General features: G+C 42.9%; 1 protein-coding gene across 6 annotated transcripts in view; it reads right to left on the reverse strand.

The window, feature by feature from the left end:
- The window catches only part of SRCAP (Snf2 related CREBBP activator protein), a 33177-nt gene that overhangs the window by 5286 nt on the left and 266 nt on the right, over positions 1-27625 (reverse strand). The window contains exons 1-33 of one of the 6 annotated variants that reach the window (XM_081971546.1): positions 27237-27621; positions 23102-23175; positions 21285-21517; positions 20790-21032; positions 20465-20650; positions 19988-20128; positions 19012-19228; positions 18504-18793; positions 17907-17994; positions 17717-17806; positions 17217-17372; positions 16474-16730; positions 16217-16394; positions 14306-14442; positions 13678-13847; positions 13391-13583; positions 13128-13264; positions 12688-12874; positions 12350-12519; positions 11631-11980; positions 10814-11347; positions 10563-10730; positions 7922-8152; positions 6904-7230; positions 5742-5983; positions 5233-5612; positions 4605-4807; positions 4285-4454; positions 2540-2736; positions 1347-1461; positions 979-1107; positions 701-883; positions 102-185 (exon numbers count right to left, since the gene is read on the reverse strand). In XM_081971546.1, the coding sequence (XP_081827672.1) occupies positions 102-185; positions 701-883; positions 979-1107; positions 1347-1461; positions 2540-2736; positions 4285-4454; positions 4605-4807; positions 5233-5612; positions 5742-5983; positions 6904-7230; positions 7922-8152; positions 10563-10730; positions 10814-11347; positions 11631-11980; positions 12350-12519; positions 12688-12874; positions 13128-13264; positions 13391-13583; positions 13678-13847; positions 14306-14442; positions 16217-16394; positions 16474-16730; positions 17217-17372; positions 17717-17806; positions 17907-17994; positions 18504-18793; positions 19012-19228; positions 19988-20128; positions 20465-20650; positions 20790-21032; positions 21285-21517; positions 23102-23175; positions 27237-27379 (6603 nt within the window). In that variant the 5' untranslated portion in view covers positions 27380-27621. Of the gene's footprint in view, positions 1-101; positions 186-700; positions 884-978; positions 1108-1346; positions 1462-2539; positions 2737-4284; positions 4455-4604; positions 4808-5232; positions 5613-5741; positions 5984-6903; positions 7231-7921; positions 8153-10562; positions 10731-10813; positions 11348-11630; positions 11981-12349; positions 12520-12687; positions 12875-13127; positions 13265-13390; positions 13584-13677; positions 13848-14305; positions 14443-16216; positions 16395-16473; positions 16731-17216; positions 17373-17716; positions 17807-17906; positions 17998-18503; positions 18794-19011; positions 19229-19987; positions 20129-20464; positions 20651-20789; positions 21033-21272; positions 21518-23101; positions 23176-27236; positions 27622-27625 lie in introns of those variants that run through there. The other 5 variants (XM_081971545.1, XM_081971544.1, XM_081971547.1 and 2 more) reach the window with 5 other exon arrangements.

The raw sequence follows: 27625 nt of genomic DNA on the forward strand, positions 1-27625 counted from the left end.
TTAGCCGGCTTAAAAAAAAAAAGATACATGATCCTTGATTCCCATTTTTCTGACCAGGTATTATCTAAAAGAATTTCACCCACCAGGGAGTGGAAATTTACCTCTGCTTGCTTCAACTCCTCCCGACTGATGTCCTCCAGGGATGCCTCCAAAAAGTTCATGGCATAGCGTTCAATAGGAGTGAGCTAAAAAATGGGGGAAGAAAAAATTCACAAGGGATCTTTGAAAAGAACTGATCAGTTGTTTTAAAATTATTTTGGACATGGGGGTTGGAATGCAGGGCAGTGCTTATGAAATGTTTCTATTTGTGTTGAATGTTAAATGTTTTGTTTACATTTTATTCCTACTGCCAATTATGGATTTACTGTTATGCTGTTCGGTTGTATTCCTTTAGTTATGGTTGGTCTCCCAGAGTCATGATGAGATGTGCAGCCATATACACTTAAACAAACAAGCTGAAGAAAAAATCATCTGCCTGAATCTAAAACAGGGATGTCCAAGCTTGGCAACTGTTAAGACTTGTGGACTTCCAACTCCCAGAATTTTGGGTGGGGAGGTCCACAAATCTTGAAGTTGTCAAGGTTGGACAATCCTGATCTTAGGGAAACAGTATTTTCATATGACTGCAGCAGGTCTATGTCATGGACAAAGGGGCAGTCTTCCACTTCCATCTCAGGTTAAAAGGAAGGATTTTATGTACCTGTTCTACAAGTGAAGCAATTTCCTGCTCTGCTTTAGAAAATTCTTCCTCTTCTTCTTTGCTGGACCGGTCTTCTGCATCCAAAGGAATGTTCTCATTGAATTCTGCCAGCTCAGCCACTTGCTCTGCCTTGGCCTGAGTAGCTGCCCGGATGTCTTCCGGGTCCTCAGCCTTGCACAGTGCCTGTGAGGGAAGACATTTCCAGATAGAAATCACAATAGCCCTGGTCAAAGGGGGGCAGCTCCCTTATGTTCAGCATAATGAACAAAATAACCTACTTGTTCCAGAATCTGTGTCTGCTTGGTGGCCATGGGATCCTCTTCCTCCTCCTGGACTGGGACTGGGGCCTCTCCTTCCTTCTTAGGAGGTTCATCTAGTGGCATCTCAAACAGCTCACGAATTGTTTGCTGAGGGCAGAGAAATTAAGTTACAAAATAACCTTAAGATAGGAACTGCTAGTCTACACATCTGATGATCCTTTTGTTGCCTTTTTTGTAGATTAACATAACTAAGGATGTCTCAGAGAAACAGGGCAGACTTAAGAAGCTTCTTTAAGATAGGAATTGTGGGTCCTATACATGATTACACCAAGCATATCACATTTCAGCACTAAGGTCTAGGATCAATTACAGGTGTTTATGGTTACCTGTTTGAAGTAGGCTGTAGTAAAGTTGCCTCCCTCAATTGCCATATCTCCTAGCATCCTTTTCTGGTTAGCTTTCTTCAGAATATTTTCCTCCACAGTCCTTTCACTGATCAACCTAAAGGGATCAGAGAGTGAATATGTAAGTTTCTGCTAGCAAATGTGTCTACAGCAAGAAAAACCTATGAAACTAATAAACAGTTTTTTTTTAAAAAAGTTAGTGGTATAATACTAGCCACCTAGTATACTAGCCATTAGCTATCTAAATCATTTTCTGCAGCTATCAGAACTGCTTCTATTGCTGGTGCTGAAAAATGCAGCCAGGCTGAGCCCAAGGGAGGGGTCAAGTGCATCATAAATCATGAGTCCTTAGGTAACAAGAGATCTAAGTCCAGCCCACCTTGAATGCCTCTTAGTTGGCAGATGGTGAGATTCTTGTAAAGAGTTTAAGCTTGCAATAAAGCTTTATACAAGTAGTCCTCAACTTATGACCATAACCGAGCCCAAAATTTCTGTTGCTAAGTGAAATATTTGTTAAGTGACTTTTGCCCCGTTTTACGACCTTTCACTTGTTCACCTTTCACTAAACACTTGTTAAGTGAATCACTGCAGTTAAGTTAGTAACATGGTTGTTATGTGAATCTGGTTTCCCCAATCTTGTCAGAAGATTGCAGAAGCTGATACATGACCCCAAGGCGTGCAAACATCATAATTAAGAGTCAGTTGCCAAGCATCTGAATTTTGATCACGTGGCCACAGCAATGCCACAATGGTTGCAAGTGTGAAAAACGATCCTGTCGCTTTTAATCAGGGCCGTTGTAACTTCAAACTGTCACAAAATGAACTGCTGTAAGTCGAGGACAACCTGTACTCATTTGAACTGCCTGAATCTTCTGATTTCCCCGTTTGACAGACACATAATTAATTAGATCCTATGCTTTGTACCTCTTCTCCAATCTCATTTGCCAAGTGTACAGACTGAAACCCTGAAGAGTAACTGCCAGTCAATGTAATCATGGCTAAATTAGACTAACCGATGCTCTAAAATAATAGAAAATACTTAATAGTTTTAGATTTTTGTTGTGGTTTGCTCTCTAAGCTTTTGTCAATTTAGCTTCTGAGCGTTTCGTTATTAGACTAAGTAACATCACCATCACCAATGTCCTGTTACACATGAAGTAGAAAGCTTAGTTAACCTGTAGATGTGAACATCTCGTGTCTGCCCAATACGGTGGCAGCGATCTTGGGCCTGGGCGTCCATGGTGGGGTTCCAGTCACTGTCATAGAACACTACAGTGTCGGCACCGGTCAGGTTCACTCCCACCCCACCGCTTCGTGTTGACAAGATGAAACAGAAGATGCGCTTGTCTGCATTGAAACGCTCCATCAGTGCCTGCCAAAATCAAAAGAAGAAATAAAACCTTCGACCGGGATTCTGCCTTTACCTCCTAGCTTCAGGAGGGGAAGGCAAGTTTATGAATTATCATCCTGTATGAATTACACGATTAAAAGCAAATGATACAACTACCTTAATTTGACAACTTAGATAATCAATTTTCTTCCAAAACTACAGATGTTTCTTGACTTACAACAGTTCGTTTAATGACCGTTCAAAGTTATAACAGCGCTGAAAAATGTGATTTATGACTGTTTTTCAGCTACAACCTTTGCAGCATCCCCATGGTTACCTGATCAAGATTCTGACACTTGGCAACTGGCTCATATTTATGCCCAGGAGTCATGTGATCCCCTTTTGCGACCTTCTGAGAAGCAAAGTCAATGGGGAATCCAGATTCACTGAACAATGGTGTTACTAATTTAACAAATGCACTGATTCGCTTAACAACTGTGGCAAGAGAGATCGTAAAATGAGGAAAAACTCACTTAACAAATGTCTCACTTAATAAGCAGAAATATTGGCCTCAATTGTAGTCGTACGTCGAGGATTATCTGTATATTGTATGTTTTAAAAAATCCCTTCCATTACAGGACATAGTCTCCATAATTTGCAATAGTCTCATTCTGAAAGTCGATAGTCCCAGTTATTCCCTTACCTATGCTGCATATTTCCAGAAAAAGAAAAAGCCATGTCTTTAAAAAATTATTCTGAATGAAATATTCACACTGATTTGCCTATCTATCTAAAAGATGTCAACTCTGAAGCAAACCTAGCTGAGGCCATCTTGGATGCTTCAGAGTTGCCACAAGGCAGAAGGGACGGAGGGGGGGAGGAAAAATAGAGGGTTTGTAGTCAAAACAAAAAGTTTTCCTGTGGGGAACCACGGACATTCCAACAGGTGCTGAGGAGAGGAGTGGAATAACCAAGCAACCAGCCAGCACCTCTATTGGACAACATGACTGATGACTTGAGGAAAAGGTAGAACTTTCTCTTTTTAATTAGGTGAAAACCGCAGGAAGTTTCAAAGTCGGTTTTCACTCGTTGTACTAATTTAATGTATCCAATAAATTGTTCGTTGAGGACTCTATCTGCCTGAGAGTTCTGCTTTCTATGGGTGCATTACTTGGAAGGCTGACAACAGTGAGGACAGCTCCTAGCCCCTTCAATTAAACATCACATGGTTGGATTCCAGAGTCATTCATTCTCTATGGCGATATCTGCCCTATGAATCTGCATCACTCCAGAGATTAGGATGGCCTCAATCCTTTGAGCCTCTTGCTATTCCCCCAGGTGTTTGTGCTGTATGGTTAATGTTACTCACTGTGAATTGAACTCTGTTTACTGCTTTCGACATTCGTTTTTTGTTAAATTGTGCTTGTTCTTAATCTTTGCATGCAAGTCAGAAACACTTGTGTGAGACGGGTGGGGTTTATACTTTGTTTATATGAATACATGAGGGAGGAAGAAAGCAGCATGAATCACTTCTGGGAGATGGGCAGGGATTTGCTTAGCATTTCAAGAGCACAAGTTGCTATCACTTACCTGCCGCTGCTCTACCCGAGTGCTACCATCCAATCGCAGATAGATGTGCCCATGATAATTGAGGAATTGTTCCAACACATCCAACATGCGGGTCATCTGGGTGAAAATCAGGACCCGGTGGGCTCCGGCCTTGAGCTGCCGTAGTAGAATATCCAAAGTCTGCAATTTCCCTGAAGACAAACAAAAGGAGAAAGTTCGGACAATGGGCAATTATATATCTGCCAACCCAGAAATAATTTGCTTGACCTTACAAGCAGGCTGACACATGGCCCTTATTTTCCGACCGGCGTCAAGTGGACCCTAAACTCTTCACCACTTACCACAGTCGTACTGGATGAGGCGAAGGTCTGGGAACTGGGTCCTCATGTTGCAAACGATACGATGCAGACAACTTGCATGGAGCGAAAGTTCTTGCCGCAAAGTCTCCTTGAAGACCGACTGCTGAAGCAGGAGTGTTGGAGGAGGATGAGAGGTGTGGATGGTGATAGCTGGAGCCTCCACAGGAGGCATAACGAAAATGAACCTGCAAAGATGAACAGACAGTAAAGGATGTGTAAAAGCACATATTCAGTAGCCAGTTTGGTGTAGTGGTTAAGGTGCTGGCCTAGAAAGTAGGAGACTGTGAGTTCTAGTCCCGCCTTAGGCATGAAAGCTGGCTGGGTGACTTTGAGCCAGTCCCTCTCTCTCAGCCCAACTCACTTTACAGAATTGCTGTTGTGGGGAAAATAGAAAGAGGAAGGAGACTCTAGGTATATCTGCCACCTTGATTTACTTATAAAGCAATAAATGTGGGTTAAAACTCTAAGATACATAAATACCTAATGGAAATAGAAAAATAGAAAACTGGAATTCACAGGAATATTTTGAAAAACCTCAAGGATTTCTCTATGTTTCTCCCCTTTAGGGCCACCATTTCAAAACAGCCAAATGTCTGCAGGAAAATGTTACCTCTCTATAATGTCTGTCAGCTCCTCAATCCGATGCTGGGGTGTTAGGACTGCTTGGGCCAAGGTTTCTGACCGCTGCCAATAGGCTTCAAGATGCTGAGCACCCCTTTGGACTTGTGCTGCGTAGCAATTGGTGTATCCAGATCCTCTCGAGCCCTTTGGTTCCACTTTCTGGGTTACCATAGCTCGTTCTTCACTCGCCTCCACCACTACCTCCTCTTCCTTTTCCTGCGCAGGTGGTGGAGCAGGAGGAAAGAGGGTGCAAAAGCGGAGTACTTCGGTACCATAGATGGGTGCAAGGTTGCAATGCTGTTCATTGAGACGGAAAAGCCGGTCAAGGCGCTCCTCCTTCTGCTTCTTCCTCTTCTCTTCAAGTGCTTCCTGGAGGCCAGAGTAAGCAGATAGAATTGTATTCAACCTCTTACCACCTCCCTGCCGCAACCTGTCAACTATCCTGTTCCAGCCCTCCCCCCACCCCCGAAAGCCACGTCCCTGTGCCAAGGAACTCACCATAAAGAAAGGGGAGCGGGGTGGGGGAGGAGGTTGCCGTCTCGGCCTTGGGGCCAGGATGGAAAGGGGTGGTGGTGGTGTAGGTGTAGTAGAACGCAGAGTTAACATCTCCGGTTCCTCCTTGGGCATGGGGCTTGAGGCAATTTGGGACACCATTGTAGGAGAAGTGTTGGCAGAAACAGTAACAGTGGCAGCTGGGCTGATAGCAAATGAAGCAACTGTGGGAGGCGGGGAAGGAGGAACTGTGAAGGAAACAGAAGAGCAATCGTGAGGATTGCCGACAAATCTACAATCTCTTTCATGTTTTCTAGAGTACGGCAACGTGTCACTTGGCTCCCTCTTTGGGCTGGAGTTACTGTACATGTTAAATGTTTGGAAGACTTGTTGGCTTCTGTAGGTACTTGTAATCTCTGGAAAAGCATTTTGAAAAGATGACAACAAAAATGAATAACACACACCTTTAACAACTTCAAAATATGTTGTATCACAGTTGGAAAGTTACCAATTCTCCATCAACTGCAAAATGTTGTAAAGAATGCATGTTTTTGCTATATTTGAACTATAATTTTTACCACTGTTTAGAAGGCTATGTGGAAACCTGAATCTATGCAGGACTGTCAGCATTTGGAGAATATTTTTTGGTGTAACTGCTGTAATTCAAAACAAATAGAATTTAGCCATTATTATTCTGGATAGAGAATGCTTTTGATACGATTTCCTGGAAGTTTTTGAAATATGCACCAATTTATTTTGAATTCCCTAGTTTTTAGCTACACTGATGAAAATAAGAATTTAATTAATTTAGTGTACTTTCAGGGGGTAATATTATGTTATGCAACTCTTCAAGGATGCCCTCTTTCATTATTTCTGCTAAAAGTGTACATTTTTGCTATATACAGATGGTATGTTTCATAGATCAGCCAAAATATATAAAAATGTAATTTTTTAAATAACATGAGCTACTATCAGCCATTTATCTGCATAAAATTAGGAGAAAATATCTATAATCAGTCTTTATTTAGCAGATAAATGTATTCCTTGATTTTTATTTTCGATGTAACATCATTTAAAAACAAATCAATTTGAAGCTGGCACCGGGATCCAACTTCCAAATTTTCTTACATATCCGCAATCCCACCTGGTGATTTTAAGACATGCTTACCCAGCTGTTGCTCCAGGTTGGGGTTTGAGGCTTGTACCATTCTCAGCATGGGTCTCACCAGGGTCTGGAGGGGAGCTGGTGCAGGTGGCCTCACTGGGCCCAGTGGCTGGTTGGGCAGCCTAACTGATGAGGCTGGATTCATAGGAAGTGGGGCTCGCTGGGCCAAGAGAGCTGTTGGAAGGCCAGATAAAGTACTGGCAGTTGTTGGCGTCACAGGACGCACGGGTGGATGCTGTGGCCCAGGTGATGGGGACACTAAACCATCTCGAGGAGCCTGTCGTACGACAATCTTCACTACACCGGAACTGTTCACTGCTGAGGATGGCACTGTGAGAAACAAAGGCCGTGAAGAGAGGCTGGGTTGTGGCTCGATTGTGAAGGACAATTATTTCTGGTTATTACTGTTTACAAGTAGTCCTTGAGTTACAACAGTTCATTTAGTGACCGTTCGAAGTTACAACACAGAAAAAAAATGACTGACGCCCGTTGCAGCATCCCCACGGTCATGTGATCAAAATTCAGATGCTTGGCAACTGACCCACATTTATGACAGTTGCAGTGTACCGGGGTCATGTAATCCCCTTTTGTGACCTTCTGACAAGCAAAGTAAATGGGGGACCATATTCACTTAACCATTATATTACTAACTTAACAACTGCAGGGATTCAAATGTGACAAGAAAAGTTGTGAAATGGGGCAAAACTCAATAAATTTCTGACTATGGGCTAAATTGTGGTCATAAATCAAGGACTATCTGTATTTTATTTGTTGGAATAGGGAGAAAACTGAAACATAAAGAAGGTATGGAAAGAAAAAGGCCGCCAAAAGACAAGAAAGATGATTGGAGATGTAATTCAAGACGAAGCATGCCTCAAACACAGTCACCGGGGGGGGGGGGGGGGAAGCTGGTGGAGGGCAACCAGTTGCAGAGAGAGGCTTACAGTCCCCAAACCCATTTCCTAAATTACTTTCCCTCACAAGCCAGAAGGAAAAATCTAGGATGCAGAGATGTACTGACCTTGAGTAACGGCAATAGGGACGCTGATTGTTGCTGTGGAAGCAACAGGTGGAACAGTTGTACTGGTAGCTGGGACCGGCAAGATGGTGGGAGGCTGCTGGCCTGGAACAGTCTGCACACCAACTGGGTTCTGCCCTGCCTGCTGGGCCATAGCCTGGATCAAAGCCACTTGAGCTGGTTGGCTGATTATGTGGTGCTGCCCCCCAGCAGACACCAAGTGAACCACATTCCCTGGAGAGAAAGAAGGGAAGGAGAATTCTTGCCCATTTTGTTCTTTTCTATCTGCAATGCGTGGAAATGTTTTAAATACATCTGTAAGCCCTTCTCGGGAGCCCACTGAGAAGCAGTGGTCCTCTTGAGTCAAAGCTCTAATTTTGTTCTATCCCTCTGGTCACCGGATGACTCACAAAGAGACACCAGGAGCTTAGAGGGAGTGCTCCAATAAAAATAAGCTATCTACCCCTTCATTTCCCTTTCAACATTTGCTTCACTACTGCCTGTCACTATTATTTTCCCTTAACAGGAGGCATTTAATCTTGTAAGCATTTTATCGTGTCTGTGAACCCATTAATTCAGATGATTCCATTCTCTTCCATAAATGAGAAACGCCGCCCCGAGTCCCTTGGTGGAGAGGGTGCGGCATATAAGTTGGATTAATAAATAATAAATAATAAATAAAATGATGTTCAATTATAGGAAGAAAGTACGGGTAGTCCTCAACTACAACCACAATTCACTCCAAAATTTATATTGCTAAGTGAGAAATTGCTAAAGTTTTGCCTCATTTTACAACTTTTCTTGCCATATTTGAACCACCACACTTGTTAAATTGTTAACATAGTTGTTAAGTGAATCCGGCTTCCCCATTGATTTTGCTTGTCAAAAGGTTGTAAAAGGGGATTGCATGATGCCTGGAAACTGCAACCATCATAAATATAAACCAGTTGTCAAGCTTCCAAATGTAAATCACATGACCATGACGATGTTGCAATGGTAATAAGTGTGAAAGTGGTCATAAGTCACTATTTTCAATGCTTTTGTAACTTTGGTCACTAAACGAACTGTTGTAAGTCAAGGACTACCTGTATTCATGTACGGCAGATGTATTAAAGAACAAACAAATTCATGAACTGAGTGCTCAGAAGTACATGGTTCCCAAGCCATTATGATCTCTGTCTCATAAAACATTATTAAGCTAAATAATTTTGCTTAGCTCAATAAGAAAACATTGGAAAGAGGAGGATAGTAGTAATATATTTTAGTGAGATGAAAAGGATAGTATTACTATTATCCTTCTCATTTTTCCTATTATCCATTTCCCTAGCTTATGATTCTAATTTTGTTGTTTGTATCCTATGGTTTACGTTGTTTTTATTCAGTATCCCATGAGTTAGGTTGATTGCATACCGTATTTTTCGGAGTATAAGACACACTTTTTTTCCTCAAAAAAGAGGCTGAAAATCTGGGTGCGCTTTATACATCGAATACAGCATTTTTTGCCTCCTGAAACCCCACCCCCTTCATCAAAATGGCCATGAATACCCTTATGGAGGCTTTCAGAGAGCTCCTGGGGGCTGGGGAGGGCAGAAATGAGCAAAAAACAGGCCATTTTTTGCCCTCCCCCAGCTCCCAGCAGCACCCTATAAGCCTCCATAAGGCTATGCATGCAATTCTTTTGACAAAAAATGGGCCTTTTTTGCCCCCCCCCAGAGCACTCTGCAAGCCCCAATGCTATTCATGCCTTTTTTTTTTTTTTGAAAAAAAACGGACCCTTTTTCGCGAAAACCTCCCGTTTTTAGGTTTGCAGAGCGCAAAAACTTTTTTCCCCCTTTTGGAAAGCTCTTTAACTGATTGATGAGAATTACATTGATCAAGTGCTGTGCTAGCAGAAACAAAGTCTTAGGTGCTGCAGATTGTCAGCGCTTTCCTTCTCCAGCACATGGATAAATACACCTGGAAACATCCCTACCTACCTACCTACTGTATTTCTCTCTCTCCCCCTCTATCTACCTACGTACCTACCTATTCTCTCTCTCCCTACCTATCTACTGTATTTCTCTCTCTCCCTTCCTATCTACAGCATTTCTCTCCCTCTCTTTATTCCTCTCTATCCCTCTACCTATCAACCTACCCTCTCTCCCTACCTACCTACTCTATCTCTATTTCTCTCTCTCATTCTCCCTTTATCTACCTACCTACCTAACTACTCTCTCTCCCTACCTACTATATTTCTCTTTCTCTCCCTCTCTATCCCTCTATCTACCTACCTACTTTAAAAAAAAATGCCTCTTCAAAACCTTGGTACATCTTATACTCTAGTGCGTCTTATACTCTGAAAAATACGGTATTTAGTATTCTACCACTTACCACGGAGTGTTGTATCTTATAATTTATGATTGTATTTTATGGTTATGACCATGATTTATCACTTATTGCTTGTATGTACACTGAGAACTTCTGCACCAGAGACAAATTCCTCCTGTGTCCAATAACACTCGGCCAATAAAGATCCCATTCCCTATTATTTTACTCTACTCTACTCTGCTCTTCTCTACCAGAAACAAAAGTTACCCAAATCAACCTTATTCAAGACAGAGGACAAGGGAGTCATTGGGGCTGCTAAGGACTGGGGTTTACCTACTTGGCAGCTGTCGGGCTGGCTGAGGCATAGTGACCTGGCGAACTTGGGTACCCGTCAAGGTAAGCTTGTTGCCTTGGATCTGGAATGTGAGGGGTTTACTGCCTGGGGCACCTTGGAGTGGCCGATTAGCCAACGAGGCAAGTTGCCCAATGCTGACTACTTCACCTGCTGCAGTGGGGGGAAAAAAAGAGGGTTAGATTTTCAAACTAGCATGGTGGCTGCCTGTGTTTTGCTGGCTCCTTAATACTTACAAGGCAATCGTGCCTGCATATCTGGGGACAGCAAAAATCTTTGCTGCACACCTCCGGCCGCTGCTGCGAAGTTGTATCCAGGCAAGGTAGGTACAGCAGAATGGATGTTCATGGGCTTCACCATGCCCCCAATGGAGCTGGAGGATTGTTGTGCGGTAGTGCTTGCAGGTCCTGGGCCTAAAGTGTTGGTCGGTGGAGGCTGCTGCCCACCTGCAGGGGACACCCCCAAAGTGTTAATGGGGGATATGCTAACTGTATTAATGGATTGGGTGTTGGTGGATGGTTGCTGAGCCATAGGACTAATGCCCAGGGGGGGCTGCTGTTGGACAGAAGCGATACTCAATGTATTAATGGGTGGTTGCTGTCGCACTGGGGTGGCGCTCAAGCTAACTGGGGGCTGTTGCCCCATTTGGATCGGGGCTGGTGCAGCCTTAAGGGAAGAGGTGGTGGTTGTGGTAGAAGAAACAGGTGGTGGGAGGAGAGGCCGGGGAGTATTTGGGACCAGCTGAGCTGCAGTCATTGCCAAGGGCAGCACTGTGGGGGGGGAAAGAGAACAAGATTAGAGACCTGCAGCTCTATTCTTTTAAAATATTAAGATACTACCTTAAGCGACCAAAACAGCTTTGCAACCAAAAGGGCTACTTGCTGTTTAAAAGTCAAACAAGAAATCTATTATTTCTCCTTCAAAATAAGCTCAAGAGGTGCAGATACATTTCATGCAAACAACTTTAAAAGTAAACGTGAAGGTAAGAAGCAACAGAGCTCAACCTTCCACCCCATCCCCTTTCCTCATTCCCCCAAAAATCCTGAACCTCACCCTGAGGAACAGAGGCCTGGCTCTGCAGCAGAGCAGCAGCTGGGTTGTTCTGGCTCAAAGTAGGCACTAGAGTTGGGGTCTGTGGTCTGGCAGGAGGCGGCACTGGTACTGACATGGTCATAGGTGAAGGAGGCATCGGGAGAGGCACAGGGAGAGACACTGAGGCAGGGAGCGTGGTGGGCTGCAAAGGCCCTGGCAATACTGGGCCTGTGTGTGGTACAGGAGCTATAGCAGGTGTCAGTGGTTCCGGAAGCGCAGGAGTTATTGGTCTCTGTAGAGGGGTTGTGGGTCGAGGGCTGTTCACCAGAACTACAGTTCTGTTTTCTGGCTTGGGCATGGGCTGTAACATCCTGAAAGAGATGACACAGAGCAATGGAAATTATCTTTCTTCTGCTATGCAATTAAAAAAAATCCTTGGCTAAGGATCATCTGATGGAGACAGAGATGGAGATGGACAAGACAGTTCTCAGCCAAGGTTATTGCACAATATTTATTCTAGCTAAGGTAATACTCAGAATTCAAAGTCAGGATAATGAATGCACAGCACCTTAACTAATAGCACATATTCTGCTGCATAATTGCCACTAGAATAATCCCAATATTAACATTTCCTTTAGGTCAGAAAACCCAAATCATTCAGAGCTGGCAAGTTTGTGTCCAAAGGGAAAAGTCTGGCTATGATGCAATGAAGCTTCTTGAGAAGAGAGAATTGCAAGTACCTGTTCACTTTCATTTTGACCGGCTTGGGTCTGGGAGGAGGGTCTGGGGATTCAGCAATCTCTTCAATCATTTTCCTTGTCACCTTCCATTTGGGCAGGAATGTGTCTGTTTCATAACGGGATACAGAGCCTTCCAAGTTGATCAGATCAAAAATGCCGAAGTCCACATTCTGTAGGAGGTTAAGATTTACATGCAACAAAATCAAGATGCTTTATTCTAGTTTTGCACACTCCCCCTTGTCTCAAATGCAGCTGTCACCTGTCCATCCAGATACACACACACACACCCAAATGGAGCAATTCCGCCCTTCCAAGAGATCAGAAGAGAAGGCACCTACCTTGAAAGGATCATAATCAAGAGCATGCAAGACGAGGGAGGCGGTGTTGAAGCAGATGCCCTCCGTGATAAATGGCGAGTGGATCGGCCGGGGGTCAAAAAGATTGGGGTGATTGCAGACCTTCCGGAGTTGCATCAGGATGTTGATGACACTCATGAAGTGCCCTGTGGCCAACGTCTCCTTGGTGCTGAAAGGGTGACAGCCACATATAATCAGCTATGACCACAGAGGCCAAGGCACAAAATAATCAATTTCAAAAGTCATAAACACTGCTGTGGTGTGGAGTTGGGGAAATAAAAGCTAGAGAAACCACCATGGTCTATAGTCCTTCAATGACCAGCTAACCGTTCTGTGAGGACCACACTTCCTCACAAAACCCAAGAAGCCTAGTATAAAAAAGTATTTCCTTTGTCACTTCTCAACTAGCTTTCTATACTCACGCAGCCTGGGCCATGAAATCATCGTAAAGATAACGCTGGCGTTTAGAAAGACGGCACTTGATGACATGCTCATATTTCTTTGGCATTTGCTTCTCTACGTCCACTTTTACCCTTCGCAAGAGGAAGGGACGCAGCACCTGTTGGGATGATGATAAAGAAGAACATGTTCTGTTCCGAATCTTTTCCTATCTGGTTAAGTCAATTCTCTGCCCACTTTCAACAGTCCCTTGCAAAGGGTCCTCTTCTCCTTCCACAATGCTCACCTTGTGCAGTCTTTTGACTAAATTCTCATTGTATTCCTGGCTGCCTTCGATCATGCCCGTCAGGGGGTTAGAAAACCACTCCTTGAACTCACGGTGTGACTGGAAGACGTGTGGCATCAGAAAGTGCATGAGGGACCACAACTCCATTAAGCTGTTCTGGAGAGGCGTTCCAGTCAGCAGTAGTCGCCTCTGACTAGAACACAAGCGACAAACAAATTTGAAAATTTCTGAAACAAAAGGTGTTTCTATTCAATACTGAGGAAAACACACACTCTCTCTCTCCTCACCTGTTGAAGTTGAGCAAAGACTGCCAGCGTTGGGATTTGAAGTTCTTGATGTTCTGAGCCTCATCCAAGATCAGATATTTCCAATTCTTGCGTCGAAAGGCCTGGTGATCCTGCAACACCAACTTGTAGGAGGTGATGCAGATATGGAAGGCATTGGGCTTGGTCCAACCCTAGATGGAGGCAGTAAAGGTATTACAAGAGGGCTAGTAAGAGAGATCCCTATTAACTGCCTGCTACCCTTTTTCTAGTAGAAACATTTCAGCAAAATTACTTCTCAAGTCAATGATCTATAAAGCAGGATCTGCGTTCCTAAGTCCACCACTGTAATACAACTTTCTCTGCATGCCTTACCCACAAGGTCAAGCGTGCTTGCTGTTTCTAGAACTGTGATACACAGTTCTGAAATGGCACAGAAATCAATGTCCAATCCCTTGCAAGTAATTTTTTTTTAGCTTTAACTCCTAGGAAACAGTGTTAATGTGAACATTTCCTATTTACCCTACATTTAGCATACCTACGAATATCAGATACTAGGCACACAAGATGATAAAGCAAAAGGCAATCTTCGTATGCATAACTGAAGAATAGGACAGTTGAAAACCAGCTGCGAGTGCTTAAAAACTCTCACCTGTCGCTTCAGTTTACGCTCCTTCTGTGCCCCATAATATGTTAAAATCTTAAAACTGGGGCACCAGCGCTTGATTTCCATCTCCCAGTTGAGCATCACACTGGTAGGAACAATGATCAAGTGAGGACCCCAACTGCCTGCAGGAGCAAACAAACATTATACCCAGAAATGTTTAAGTCTTTAAAGACAAAAGTCACTTCTTCACCTTATTCCCCAGCCATATATGTCCCCCGGATACACTCAGTTCTACCACAAAGATGGCAATACTATCACAAGCAGATCATATTGGGCGGGGAGAGGGAAATCAAATCTTCTTCCCAGCTGTATTTATCAAGCGTTGTCCAGGTGGGCTCTTTCAGGCTGCCAGATGAATAATCCTGCAGTGGACCTGATCAGTTCCAGCTTCCATTTCAGAACCTTATGAGCAATTTTGTGGCATTTTAAGGTCACTTTTACTCATGCTGGGCTTTGAGTCAATTCAAAGCATATTTGGGATGATCATAACACCACCTAGCAATGTTCTTTTGAATTAATCCCATGCATTGTCTCCTAAAAAGCCAATAAGGCTTTGGGAACTATTTCAACCCAGGCTCATTCCTCACCCTGATTTTTAAGGACAACTAAAGTCTCTTGTCATGCCAAGTTATCATTGGAGTCATTAATCCTTTTCCACAGAAGAAATTCCCTATCCACTAAAAAAGAACCAGTGAGGAAGGCCTAACTAAGACAACACATTTGGGTTGGATCAATTCAACAATTTATGTATTTATTTATTAAAGTTATATGGCCATCCATTTCACAAGAAATGATCCTAGGTGACATAAAGCAAAACATCCATACCCAAACATTTATGCACACAATCCTCGACTTATTATTGAGCTCAAAATTTCTGTTGCTCAGTGAGACAATTGAGTTTTGCCACAGTCGTGAAGTCATATTCACCACAATTGTAAATTTAGTAATACAGTTGTTAAGTGAATCTGGCTTCCCAATTGACTTTTATTGTCAGAAGGTTGCAAAAGGTTATTAAATGATCCTGGGACACTGCAACCATCATAAATAAGAGTCAGTTGCCAAGTTTCTGAATGTTGATCATGTGAACATGGGGATGCTGTAGCAGTCATGTGAGAAACGGTCGTAAGTCACTTTTTCAGTTTTGTTGTAACTTCGAACAATCACTAAACGAACTGTTGTAAAGTTGAAGACTATCTGTATACCATAAATATATCAAAACAAGTAATAGTAAACAATTTTAAAAAAGAATACCACAGTCAAGAGATCAGCAAGAGGGCCATCTCAAGATCTCACTGGACTGAGACCTGCAGGCCTCTTGATTACACATGCCTGGTTGCTCCAAGAGTTACTGGATTAAGTTAAATGTTTTGACCTTTTCAATTTGGATTTAGCTGGATTTGGCATGGAGAACCACTTTCCCTTTATCACCCTGATGTATGGATGTATACTAAAATAGATTGGGGAGGGGGGGGGGCCTATGGACAACTGTACTATCCTCCATCTCTTGGCAGTTTTGGGTACCATCAACCATAGCACTTTGTTGTAGTAGCTGAGGGAGCTGTAGTCTGATTTCCTTTACTGCTTTGCAGTGGTTTGCTTATATTTCACCAAGTACTACCACCAAGTGACACTGGGATGCTTTGATCTACAGGGATTGTCCCTCTAGATTCTACAGATCTATCCTTGTAATGGTGTTATTTAATATATTATGAGCCACTGGGAAGGATCAATTGCAGATAGAGAGCAACTAGCTTAGCTACTCTACCAAGGGTGCCAGTGGACATTAGTATCCCATATGACTTAGCATAGTAACAGTTGTGACTTTTTTCTTATGTGAAATCCATCTCCACTCCCTGATCTCATTCCTGCCCAGCTCTCTCCGAGCTATTTGCTCACCTTTTTCACAGGCCAGATGCGCCAGCAAGGAAATTGTCTGGATGGTTTTACCAAGACCCATCTCATCAGCCAAGATACCATTGAGCTTCTTCTCATACATAGTAACCAGCCAATCGAGACCAATGTGCTGGTATTCTCGCAGTGTTCCACGCAACAAATAGGGGATTGGTGTCTTAACCTGCAAAAGAGAATGGTAATATAATTTGTCTGTTTTATTTCGCTCTCTCCCTAATTGGCTGGTCCCAGAAATGACTCACCTGTGTGGTTGCCAAGGTATAGCCTTTTGGCTGCAGGCTCTCGGCTGCTGCTGCAATGTCGGTGATCTCTTTTTTTGGCCCTGGGGCTGGAGTTGAATCATTGTCTCCCTCGCGACCATTATCATCATCCTGCTTCAACAAGTATTCAACGCCAAAATCTTCCTCCTGGGTTACTGAAGCTTCCCTCCTTTCCTCTTCAAGGGCATCCTCTACTTCACTTTCCTCTTGCTCACTTTCTTCGTCCTCTTCTGTGGATTCTGGAGGCAAAATCAGCCACATCAGGACAAAGCCGTACTACATAATCCCATTAACTATTGGACCAAACGTGCTTCAGACCCCGGGGCAAGCAGCTGTCTGCTTTCAATCGATGATTTACAATGGCTTAGAACTATATATTGCTTTTCTATGTAAGAAATCACTCATCACAGTCCCTGGTTTTCATTAAGACAAATCCAACATATTGTTTTTAGACCAGCAGTTTTGCAAGGTATCAATTTGGAGAATTAGATTGAAATGTCCAAACAGTTCAAAAATCCATTTGACTTTGATATCATGCAAAAATATTCATTTACACCAGGATTGCAAAATCTTTTCCCTCCAAAATGTAAAACTTCAACTCTCAACAATTCTAACCAGCATCGATTATAGTAAGGTGCAATCCGCATTTTCAATTGTTCAACCCCAAAAATACAGGAATAAATATAGCCGTGCATTTACAGGGGCCGCTCCTCTTCCTTCCATACCTGAGTGACTAGTGCTGTTCTCCTCCTCTGATTCTTCCTCGTATTCTGAAGTAGTAGGCTCCAGTGCCTCCGATGAAGTGTCTGATGCTTCCACTTCAAAGTCTGAAGCATAAGCACCAGAGTATTTCTGAAGCAACTCCTCCATGGGCAGTTCACCTATGAAGTCCAAAAGAACTTGTGTTAGGGCCAATGGAACCTAAATGAGTTTGATTTCTCTGACCTCATCTGCTTATGTTGAAGTTATCTTCCCTTTCTGAAGTGGGAAAGCTTCGAAATGACTTATCAACCGCAACTAGAGGCTATGTTTTAACCCTACCAAACTCTAACCTCAAGACATATAGTACTGTAATTGGTGCTTTATCTGGCCCTTGTTGCTTCAACAAATTCTAGGGATTATGGTTCAGGGATCCAGCAACACAATTCAGTAATTATTGTTCTGAAGGATCATGGAACCCTCATAATCCTCATTTGCTATCCCAGGCTACAATCTCTGTTCGAACCTTCCTTAGCCAGATCATCCAGTTCTTTGCTGTGATCCACATTTCCTTCCAGCTTTTCTTCAGCATCTATTGTTTCTTCTTCATCTTCAGCTGGGAGAGAAAGGATTACCTATGTTACTGGATTACAATCCTAACCACATCCCAATTCTCATTACATTCAGTCAACCAATGACCCCCAAAACACGCTTACCTTCTTCTTCATTGGCCGTAAACTCCTCATCTTCTTCATCAGGTTTCCAAGGTTTCTTATTCCTCTGAGTAACAGGTTTGGGTTTTTCCTGCTGAGTAGAAGGGGGGGAAAGACTTCAAGACACAGACAGCAACAGGAAACTCTCCATTACACATAGCATATAACAGTAGGACAGAATATTGAAATTTTAAAAAGAGATCCATTTTTTTTAAAAAAAACTTTTATTTTAAATCACATATGTAATTGATGCTTCTTGGCAAATATCAATTGTGGAGACCAGTTAAATAGCAATAGTACTTAGATTTATTTACTGCTTTACAACCCTCTCTAAATGGTTTACAGAGTCAGTATATTGCCCTCAACAATTTGAGTTCTTATTTTATCGACCTTGGAAGGATGAAAGGATGAATCAACCTGGAGCTGGTGAGAATCAAACTGCTGGCGGTCAGCAGAATTAACTGGCAATACTGCATTCTAACCATTGCGCCATCCCAGTGCAGTATGACTTTAAAAACTGAGAGGTTGGATTCTTTTAATCCCAGCCTATAAATACAAAGCGCCCTATCTTCCCTGCTCAAGATTTGACTTGAAGGATACCTTTAGTGTCTCAGAGGTCTGACTTTCCTCATGCTCAGCTTCCTCTTCACTCTCACCCTCTTCTTCTTCATCATCATTGTCAGAGCTGGAGGCACAAGGAGATTCACTGAAGGAATTTTCTAAGATTTGGGGTGGCAATGTCTGGAGTAGCTCCTCTAAAGGCAGCTCACTTTCCTGCTTTAGCAGCTCAATCTCTCGCAGCTGTGTTTCTGAATCATTCCCTTCCTGTTGTTCCTCAACTTCAATTGTCTCCTCGTCATCTGACTCTTCATGGGGTTGGAAATCCCCATCTGCCAGAGAAAAAGGATCAGCTGCAACACCTTTCAAATCACAAAACCAACTCTAGATCTGGGGGTCGGGAATGGACACTGAAATTCCACACCCCATCCCTAGGAAGCGAATACAATTTCTAACAAAACAAATGTCTTTCAGTGGGAAGGTGTGGTTTGAGATAGAAGCCATACTAAGTGGATCACCAAGCTCAAAGAACAGAGTTGGGGAAACTGACCTTCAACTTCCATAAGGTGAGCAGGGGGAGGTGGACTAGAAGCAGTAGAACCAGCATGGGAACCACTGGTCTTGCTGGGAACTGGAAGAGTCTCATTCAGGCTTTGGGTTAGCAAGTCGGAATATTTTTCTGTCTGGCCCACTATAAAATCCAGCTGCAGATCCAGTGCTTTTTTCCGTTTTTCCTCAAGACGTGACTGCTGCTTGAATTGCACAACCTGAAGAAAATGTGTTTATTCATTAAGTTTATATGCTTCCCATCTCACGGTTTGAAACAACTTTCAGTGGCTTGAGTTAAGAAATACCAAACTGCATCTTCAGCAGAATACTACTAGGCATAATTGCAGCCATCCTTTCCTCTGAAACCATGAAAAAAAAAAAAGGAGTTTTGACTTTGTCTCATAGTTTAAAAAGCATTTTGCTAATAAGAGATAGCCTTTTGTCTGGAATGTTATAAGGTCCTGCTTGAGCAGGGAGTTAGACTAGAAGACCTCCAAGGTGCCTTCCAACTGTTAATTCTGTTAATCAGATTTTTAAAAATAAAAATGAATCCAATTACCTTAGGACAATAGCTCCAGTGCAAATTTTAAAAGCCTACACCAGTATGGTCTTGATCTCTGACTGAGACTATAAACGTATTGGACAATGGGAACTTACTGAATGCCTGTCCTTCAATTCATCCTGTCTCATATGGAGTTGGTCAGGGGATAAAAATGAGGAGAAATCCCTACATGCACTACATTGAGTTTTTGGAGGGATGGTGACATAGGCAAAATATATATAGGCAAAAGTAACACTATGGCTTAAAGGACCAGATATTTCATGCATGCATTTAACATTTAACTTTTGATTAGACATATAAAATAAGAATAAATTCAATATGATATAGAAAATGGTCTGGTATGTACTTGCCTATGTGTTTAGGCTATCAAGATATACACGTACTTTTCCTAACTCTAGACAAGGATTTCACGCACCTTCTCAACGTTGCTCCAGAACTGCTTGACCTCTTTGGCAATGGAAGAAGCAATGCGGCGCAACTTGGCTTGCTCCTCACGTTTGGCTCGTTCTTCTTTCTGCTTCTGTTCCTCGTGGTGCCTGATCACCATGCGCACAACCTGTATGACAGAGAGGAGAAAGACGGCAGGTCCAAATGACCAAAATCCACTATATGTGGCCATATTTTCCACTTTATCCTGGGCTATATTTTAGGAAATATTAGTTTGCTGGAGGCTTTATTGAGGGTAATCATACTGTGCCCTAGCCAGTTGAAATAGCACCAATTATATCACTTAGGGGCTAGATTATACAGAATGCCAGAAATCCCACAGCAGCCATGGAACAGTTAAGCAGCATTCCATTGCTTCTAAAAAGCAAAGATAGGGATGGATGGATAGACGCAAACCAGCTGAAAAAGTCTGGAGAAGGGACAGTTTAAAGATGCCAGAACCCACCTTCCTGGCAACACCCCTCTTCCAGCGACGTTCTTGAGCGAAATCAGCAGAGAGCCACTGCATCTCCTCACACAGATAATCCCAGTGCACTTTGGGCCGAATTGGCTCAGGCACTTTTGAAAGCCTTTTCAAAGACCAGAATCCTTCCTTCTTCATTTCTGCAATGCGATTCTCAATTTCTGCTTCCTAAAAAAGAGGATCTAAGTCAGGTAGTTTGTTCACATACTTCCTGGAAGGCCCAGGGGCTCTATTATCTTAGATTGCAAGTGCTTATGTCCAACAGAAAGATGGCTAAAATGGCCCAATGATTTGGACAAGAGCTTACATGCTTTGCCTGCTCAGCAATCTCTGCATGTGTCTTGTCCCACATGCTCGCAGGATCGGGGGAGATATACATCCCAGATGATACCAGGGCTTTGTTCTGCAATTTGGGACCATCAAAACTTAGGTGACTGTCCAAAGAGGAATCGTGGGTGAGATGTGATGGTGAGATGCTCCCACTTGAGGCAGGTGAGCCTGAAGAGGCTGGTGACACTGGATTGCTGCCTGTCATTTTGTCTGATGTAGTCTGAAGCACGCAATGCAATATGGAAGGAAAGAGAAATCAACACCAAGGATTATCACAGTGCCCTCAATCATTAAAATATAGTTAATTCCAGAAATAAATCTAGGTGAAGTCTCAGAGAACTTCCTTTGGTTTGCCACAAAACTGCTCCCTACAATGTGTCCCACATTATTTTAACCATCACTGAAAATCCACAGATAGACTTCGCTAATCCAGAGGGATTTGCACATGGGTGCTTCTCACCTCCAAATCTACCTGTGTGTGCAGCATGTGGTGCTGTCGCGGAGGACTGGTCTGCATTTTAGTTCGCTGTTGGTCTTTGCCTCTCGTCCCAATAGTTTCAGTTGCGGTTGTAGTGCCTGCGTCCTGTTCCAGTGCATGCTGCGAACCGGCCTCATTCTGGTCAGCCAGCCACTGGGACGAGCCGTCCAGCTCCTGGGTTCCTTGGCAGCCCAGCCTGCGCTCGGGACTGCCTGACTCAGAATTAGCTAAAGAAATTTATGAATAGAAACCAGCATTTAAAAACTGCAGCCAAACTGAATTTTTTTCAAAACTGATGCACATACCAGAGCTATTTTTTAAAAGTACAATTAACCAGTCAAGACAAAACAAATTGACTGTTGCCAATAGCATTTAATGTAATTGGAAAAAAATGGAGGAAAAGGTATTGAAAAGGAAATGCACTCTCTCTGTAAAGCCAACTTTATTGTTTGGGGATTATTCTAACATTTTAGAAAGTTTTCCTAAAATACATTGTTACTTCTCTTTCAGTTTTTATAGATGCATCTTTAAGAAATCTGTATTTGTTTCTTTATTTAATTTGGCTGCCTGTGTAGCTCTCTGAACATATGATTGTTTAAAAATCAATGCTTATTATTATTGTGCTGTCCCATACTATGAAAATTGTAATAATGGTTTTGTTTCATAGCTCACCACTTTCTCATCTCTGTATCTTTGCAAAAAATAGCTGAATATATGTAGTCCTCGACTTTTGACAACTGGGATCAGAACTCCTGTTGCTAAGCAATACATTCATTAAGTGAACTGCACCTGATTTTACAATCTTTTTGGCCACAGTTGTTAAGCAAATCATGCAGCTGTTAAGCAAATCCAGCTTTCCTCATTGATTTTGCCTATTGGAAGCCTCCTGGGAAGATGGTTGTAAATGATAATCACATGACCTGGTTGTAAGTATGAGGACTGGTCAAAACCACTTTTTTCACTATTGCCATAACTTTGAATAGTTGTTAAATGGTTATCAGTTGAGAACTACCTATATGTTATGATTTGAAATGTAACCGCAATGTAATGTAACGCAAAAAGAGAATTTTGATACCACACCATCTTTTTCCAATAGAAATTTCCCAAGAAAATGTGTTTCCCCATTATGAGGAAATGTGCAGCTCCAAACTTGAGGGTGCTCACGATATGTCAATGTGTGTGTTAGTTAAGATTCATCAAATATGTCCTGCCTTTTGACTGCAATAGTTCCTAGTGCACTCTCCTGCATATCACAGCAAGCAAAATCTAATACAGATAGCTCTCAATTTACAACTGTAATGGAGCTTTGAATTTCTGTCATGATGATTGTGAAGCACCTACATGAGCAACTTGATTTCATAACGTTGTTTGCGAGGTTCGTTAAGCAAACTCAGTGGTCATAAAGCGATCCCATTGTCTGCAAAGGGAATTTTTTGGTCAGAAATTGTAAGTATATACTGGTGTCCAGCAAAAATGTTAGAACTAGCAATCACATGACTGCGGGACATTGCAAACATTATAAATGTGGGCTCGTTACCAGGCACCCAAACTGCAATTGTGTCAATAGGAAGAGGGAGGGTGGCTATCAGAAATTTGAATCTGGGTCGTATTTGGGGGGGGGGGGGGTATCAAAACTTTGAATGGTCACTAAGAGATCAGATGTAAGTTGAGGACTTTCCTAGTATGAGATTCAGAAACAAACTGCATCTAACTTTACTTTTAGAAAGATATGGTAATCAAGTACTTCCTTAGCATGTTTATACAAATTCCATATTCACAATATATAAATATATATAAAAATCTAGCTGTACCTGTTTCAGCTGAGAATTCCACTTGCTTTTCAGACTGTACTTCCAGGGTTTCGCTTTCCAGGGGAAGACTACTCCTGAAAAGGTCAATCCAGGGCAGAGAATGGCAAGTTTTACAAACATTTATTTGTTTTGCCTGAGCTCTGCTCTATTTTTAAAAAAGATTCTCTTCGAAGCACTAGCAAAAGGCTATCCTGTTTCTCCATGACTGTAATGCAGACAGCACAGGAATAGCTTGACTACAGGTTATGATGGAGACGTTTAATGTAAGCACCAGCTATCAAATCCAAGCCTATGAGAAAAGGCAAGAACCTGTTTTAGATGCTACTAAGTGTTCCAGAGACAATTTTCTTCCTTTCTGAAAGATTTTAGCTACCTTCCACTCACAGCCGCAAATCCCAGATGATCAAAATCACCAATTTTCTCAAGGTCAATTTTTATCCTCATTTCCTTCCCTTTGTTCCTAACGTTGTCAATACTGTTACTTACATCGTCTTGGCCTTTCATCTTCCTCTATTGTTTTAACAAATATATAAATCCTCTCAACCTGAAGCTTTGCCCTTAAACTGCACTATTCTCTATATATCCTCTGCTTTTCCACTAATTCTTAAACAACCCAACATCCCTAAACAAATTACATAAATTCTTTCACCAGTTACCTTGAAATTTTCTCACCTTTCTTTGACCTTACTAACTCCATATCCTGCTTCAGTATCTCAGCCAGACTTTTTCCGCCCACTTCCAAACCTGGTACTTTCTCATTTGTTACCTGCTGTGCCATTGTTAACACTCTCCTTTCAACTTGCCCCAAAATGGAACTCACCTTATCGGAGCGACTTGCAGGATCATATGAATCCTCAGTTAACTTCCTCCCCTTTATGTGCAAACCAATTGGGCCTTCACCCCACATAGCGAGTCGCATTGCATTGTATCTCCTGATTGCTATTCCCATCACCCCATCCCTCCAATCTTTTAGTTCTTTTTTCCTTGTAAACAAACCAGGACTTTGCCTTTCAGTCATCAGGCTAGGACTTCCTTCCTCATGAACCTTCTGATCTGCAACACCAAATCGAAAACCTGGTGGCTTTGGCCTCAATATCTCATTTAACCAATGCACATTGGCAGACTTGCTTGTAAGCTCTAACATCCTTTTTTTCATTCCAAAATTTAATGGCTCAAGCCTCTGTGCTGCTGATTTTGTTGCACTCTCACCCATCACCATCAAGTTAATTCTTTCTTTTATTGCTGCCCGAAGTGACCTTGAAATACGCACATGTCCTGGCCCTGTGCCTGCAGTCCACCCAGAACTTTGTTGTGCTGCCGTATAACCTCGTGTCAATGGTCTACCAAGCCATGCTGTTGGCAGTTCCTCTAGTTGATGCCATTCTACTTCATCACCATTAATCTCTTGTATCTTTTCCTTCCTTCCTTCCTGTTTCTTCTTGGGTACCTCTACCTGTTCTATTGCAAGCTTTCTCCCAATCTCCTCTAATTTAGGCATCTTAATTTTCACCATTCTCTGCTCTGCCTCTGACAAACAAGACATTCTTTCCCGCCCAATTCGGTAACCCATGAAGACCATTGCATCATCTGACCTCATGCTTACTCCAAAACGTCCCTGTTCAGCTGATCGTGTCTCCCTTTGTTCTAATGCCCTCTTGTACAACTGTAAGTGATCTTGTTTTGTTAGTCTCTTTCCCTCAGGCTTCCTTAAACCAGTTACAATTAATCCTGGAGCTACTTGTGCCAAAACTCTACGATAGCATCCTGCTGACCGAATGGTCCTATGTGGTGTTACTTGAATTGGTCCTTGTCTTAGCCCTGCCAAGCCTATAATTATTTTACCTTTCACTTTGTGACTTTGTTCTTCACTACCTAATTTATCTAATTCTTCAGTGAGCTTTATGCTTGCTTCTAATAATTCTACTTGACCTAAACTCAGATCTCTTCTTCCATGGCCAATTCTTACCAATTCTGCAATAAGTTCTCGGCTTAGTTTACTCTCTTGCTTATATGATCTGGATATCCCTGAATATCCTCTGGAGCCCATCCCTGCTATCTCTTGAGTTGGTCTTTCCAATTCTGGACTCCAGATTAAAATCTTTTCTTGGGATGGTAATTTTTCTCCCACAGTATCCATGACAGCAATCTCTGCCTTTTCCTGAAATGGCTTCAGACTTTCCATTATTTCATTCTGATTAATTGCTAATGCCATCTCTAATTCTCCAGTTTCCACTTTATCAATCATGCCAGCTGAATCCAATTGTACGCCTTCTTCTACTTGTTCTTCTGGCTTTTGTTCTGATTGTGTCAAATCTTCAATCATCTCTGCTTCAGTCTTTTCTTTACTTCTCTTATTCTGAATTTGCACAGGTATTTCTTCTATTACTATCAGAGGCATTTCTTCTCGTATTCCACTTATACTCTCTGGTGCTTCTGTTACTTCTCCTACATCTTTCTCTGCACTCAACGCTTCCATAGTCTTTCCCTTTGATTCTACAATTAGTGCCATATCCTCCTTTCCCATCTGTGTTTCACTAATGTCCACCAAATTTTCAACCTCAACTACTGCTACAGCCCCCCTCTCTGCTTCCATGGCAGCTAAATCTTTCTCACCCATTACTACTACTTCACTTGTCTCCATCAAATCCTTAGTTTTATCTTCAACTGGTATAATCACAACTTCTTCTGTAGTCACTTTCCCAATTCTCACCTCCTTTGTCTCTACAACTACATTTCTCTTTCCAGTAATCTCTCCAGGTTCCCTGAGATTTTCCAATGCCTGCTCAGATTTTTCCTGGGTTTCTACAGATGTCTCTGTTTCACGTGCAATTAAACTCTGCTCTACTCCAGTTATTTCCTCATCCTCAGCTTTGATGTATACCTTATTTTGTTCCTTACCTAATCCTACTGATTCTTTAGTCTGTCTCTGATGTACTGATGTTGCATCTGCTGCTACATCTTTTCCCTCTTCAGTTATCTCTAAATTGCCTCCCTGACCCAATCTTGACAAATCATTATCCTCTTTCCGAACCTCTGTGGTTTCAACAATCTCTTTTTCAGTCCCTCCCCCTGAATCCTTCTGGTCAGCCTTCTCCAGGTTGTGTGGATAATCAGTCTTTCCTTCAGTATGTGCATGAACTTCTTTCTCCCTCTGATCCTGATTTGCCAAATCAACTTTTTCATCCATTTCTAAAGTTCTACTTTCTTCAACAATCCCGATTTCTTCATGCTCCTTTTCTTCTGATTCTCCTGCAGACGGGCTCACAAATAAACCAGCCTCTTTCTGACCTTCTCCCAATTCCTCAGATTCTGCATTACTTTTCAGCTCCCTGAGACTTGATTTCTCCCCCATTTTTACTTCCTTGGGCTCTGGTTCTGCCATACCCTCAGTATAATTTCCATCCTCGCCTGACACGGCTTCTCCTTCAAGCACATTAACTCTTCCTTGATTTAATTCACCTTCCTCCCCCAAAATTTCCCCATTCTGCCCCAACTCAGCTGCCTTCGGAAGTAATGGCTCTGCCCCCTCCGTGGACTCTTCATTCAGCCTCTCATTTCCAGCATTATCAGCTTGATCTTCTTTACGTCCCTCCTTGGGCTCCATGTTCGTATGACTCTTCCTGCTTTAGTTACCCAGCTTCTCGCAAGCCTTTCCACTCGAATTGATGACATGCAGTAAATAAGTGTTTCTCCACTCCAACCCCAAGCTTTATTCAGTTACCCCAAGCTACCTCACACTTCAGTGCTTTTAAAACCATCCACACACCCACACACCCCAAAGGCCTTGAGACCTTTGCAATCACTCTGACCCTAAAGCTCTCCAAACTTGCACCCCCTTTCCTCTCTGACCGGATTCCCTGAACACCCAAGATTGTAATCGCGTTTTCTGAACATGGCCCGAAGACACTTTTCTTTCTTTCTTTCTTTCCCTTTTCTTTCTCTTTCTTCAGCCTAAGTTCGCCGCCGTTCGCTCTCTCCCCCTCCCTTTAACCCTTTGTCCCCCCTATCCCCGCCCACTTCCCCCCCTCACTCCCTCCCGGCGCCCCAAACCCCTCCCACCCACGCGCCCCCGACCCTCCCGAGCCCCGTCCCCTCAAGATTCCCTACCTGCCCCTCCCCCCCTCCCACTACGCACAGAGGAAGCTGCATCCGTTGGTTGGTTGGTTGGTTGGTTGGCCGGCCGTCCGGCCCGATCCGCGGCGCGCGCAAAGAAGACGAGCCGCCAGGGGAGGGGCGAGCGAGAGAACGGCGACGGCTTAAGTAATAATAGGCCGGCATCGGCCGCGGCCGTTGGCTGAAGAAGCGCGTGCGCTCTCTAATTAGCCTCCCGCTCCTTCCGCTAGCGCGCCCTCTAGAGGTAGGGGGGAAATAACCAGCAGGGTAGGCGGAGGGCGGGGAAAGGGGCGCGCGCGGACGCTCTTGATAGTTTCCTCACTTTTCCCTCTCGACTCGACGCAGAATCTCGCACTGCTCCACAGAGGTGGGTGTGAGCAAGAGGAGTAGAGACCCGGCCGGTCCGCCATC

Source organism: Natrix helvetica (genome assembly GCF_964273705.1).
Source record: "Natrix helvetica genome assembly, chromosome: Z".
NCBI classification, from domain to species: Eukaryota; Metazoa; Chordata; class Lepidosauria; order Squamata; family Natricidae; genus Natrix; species Natrix helvetica.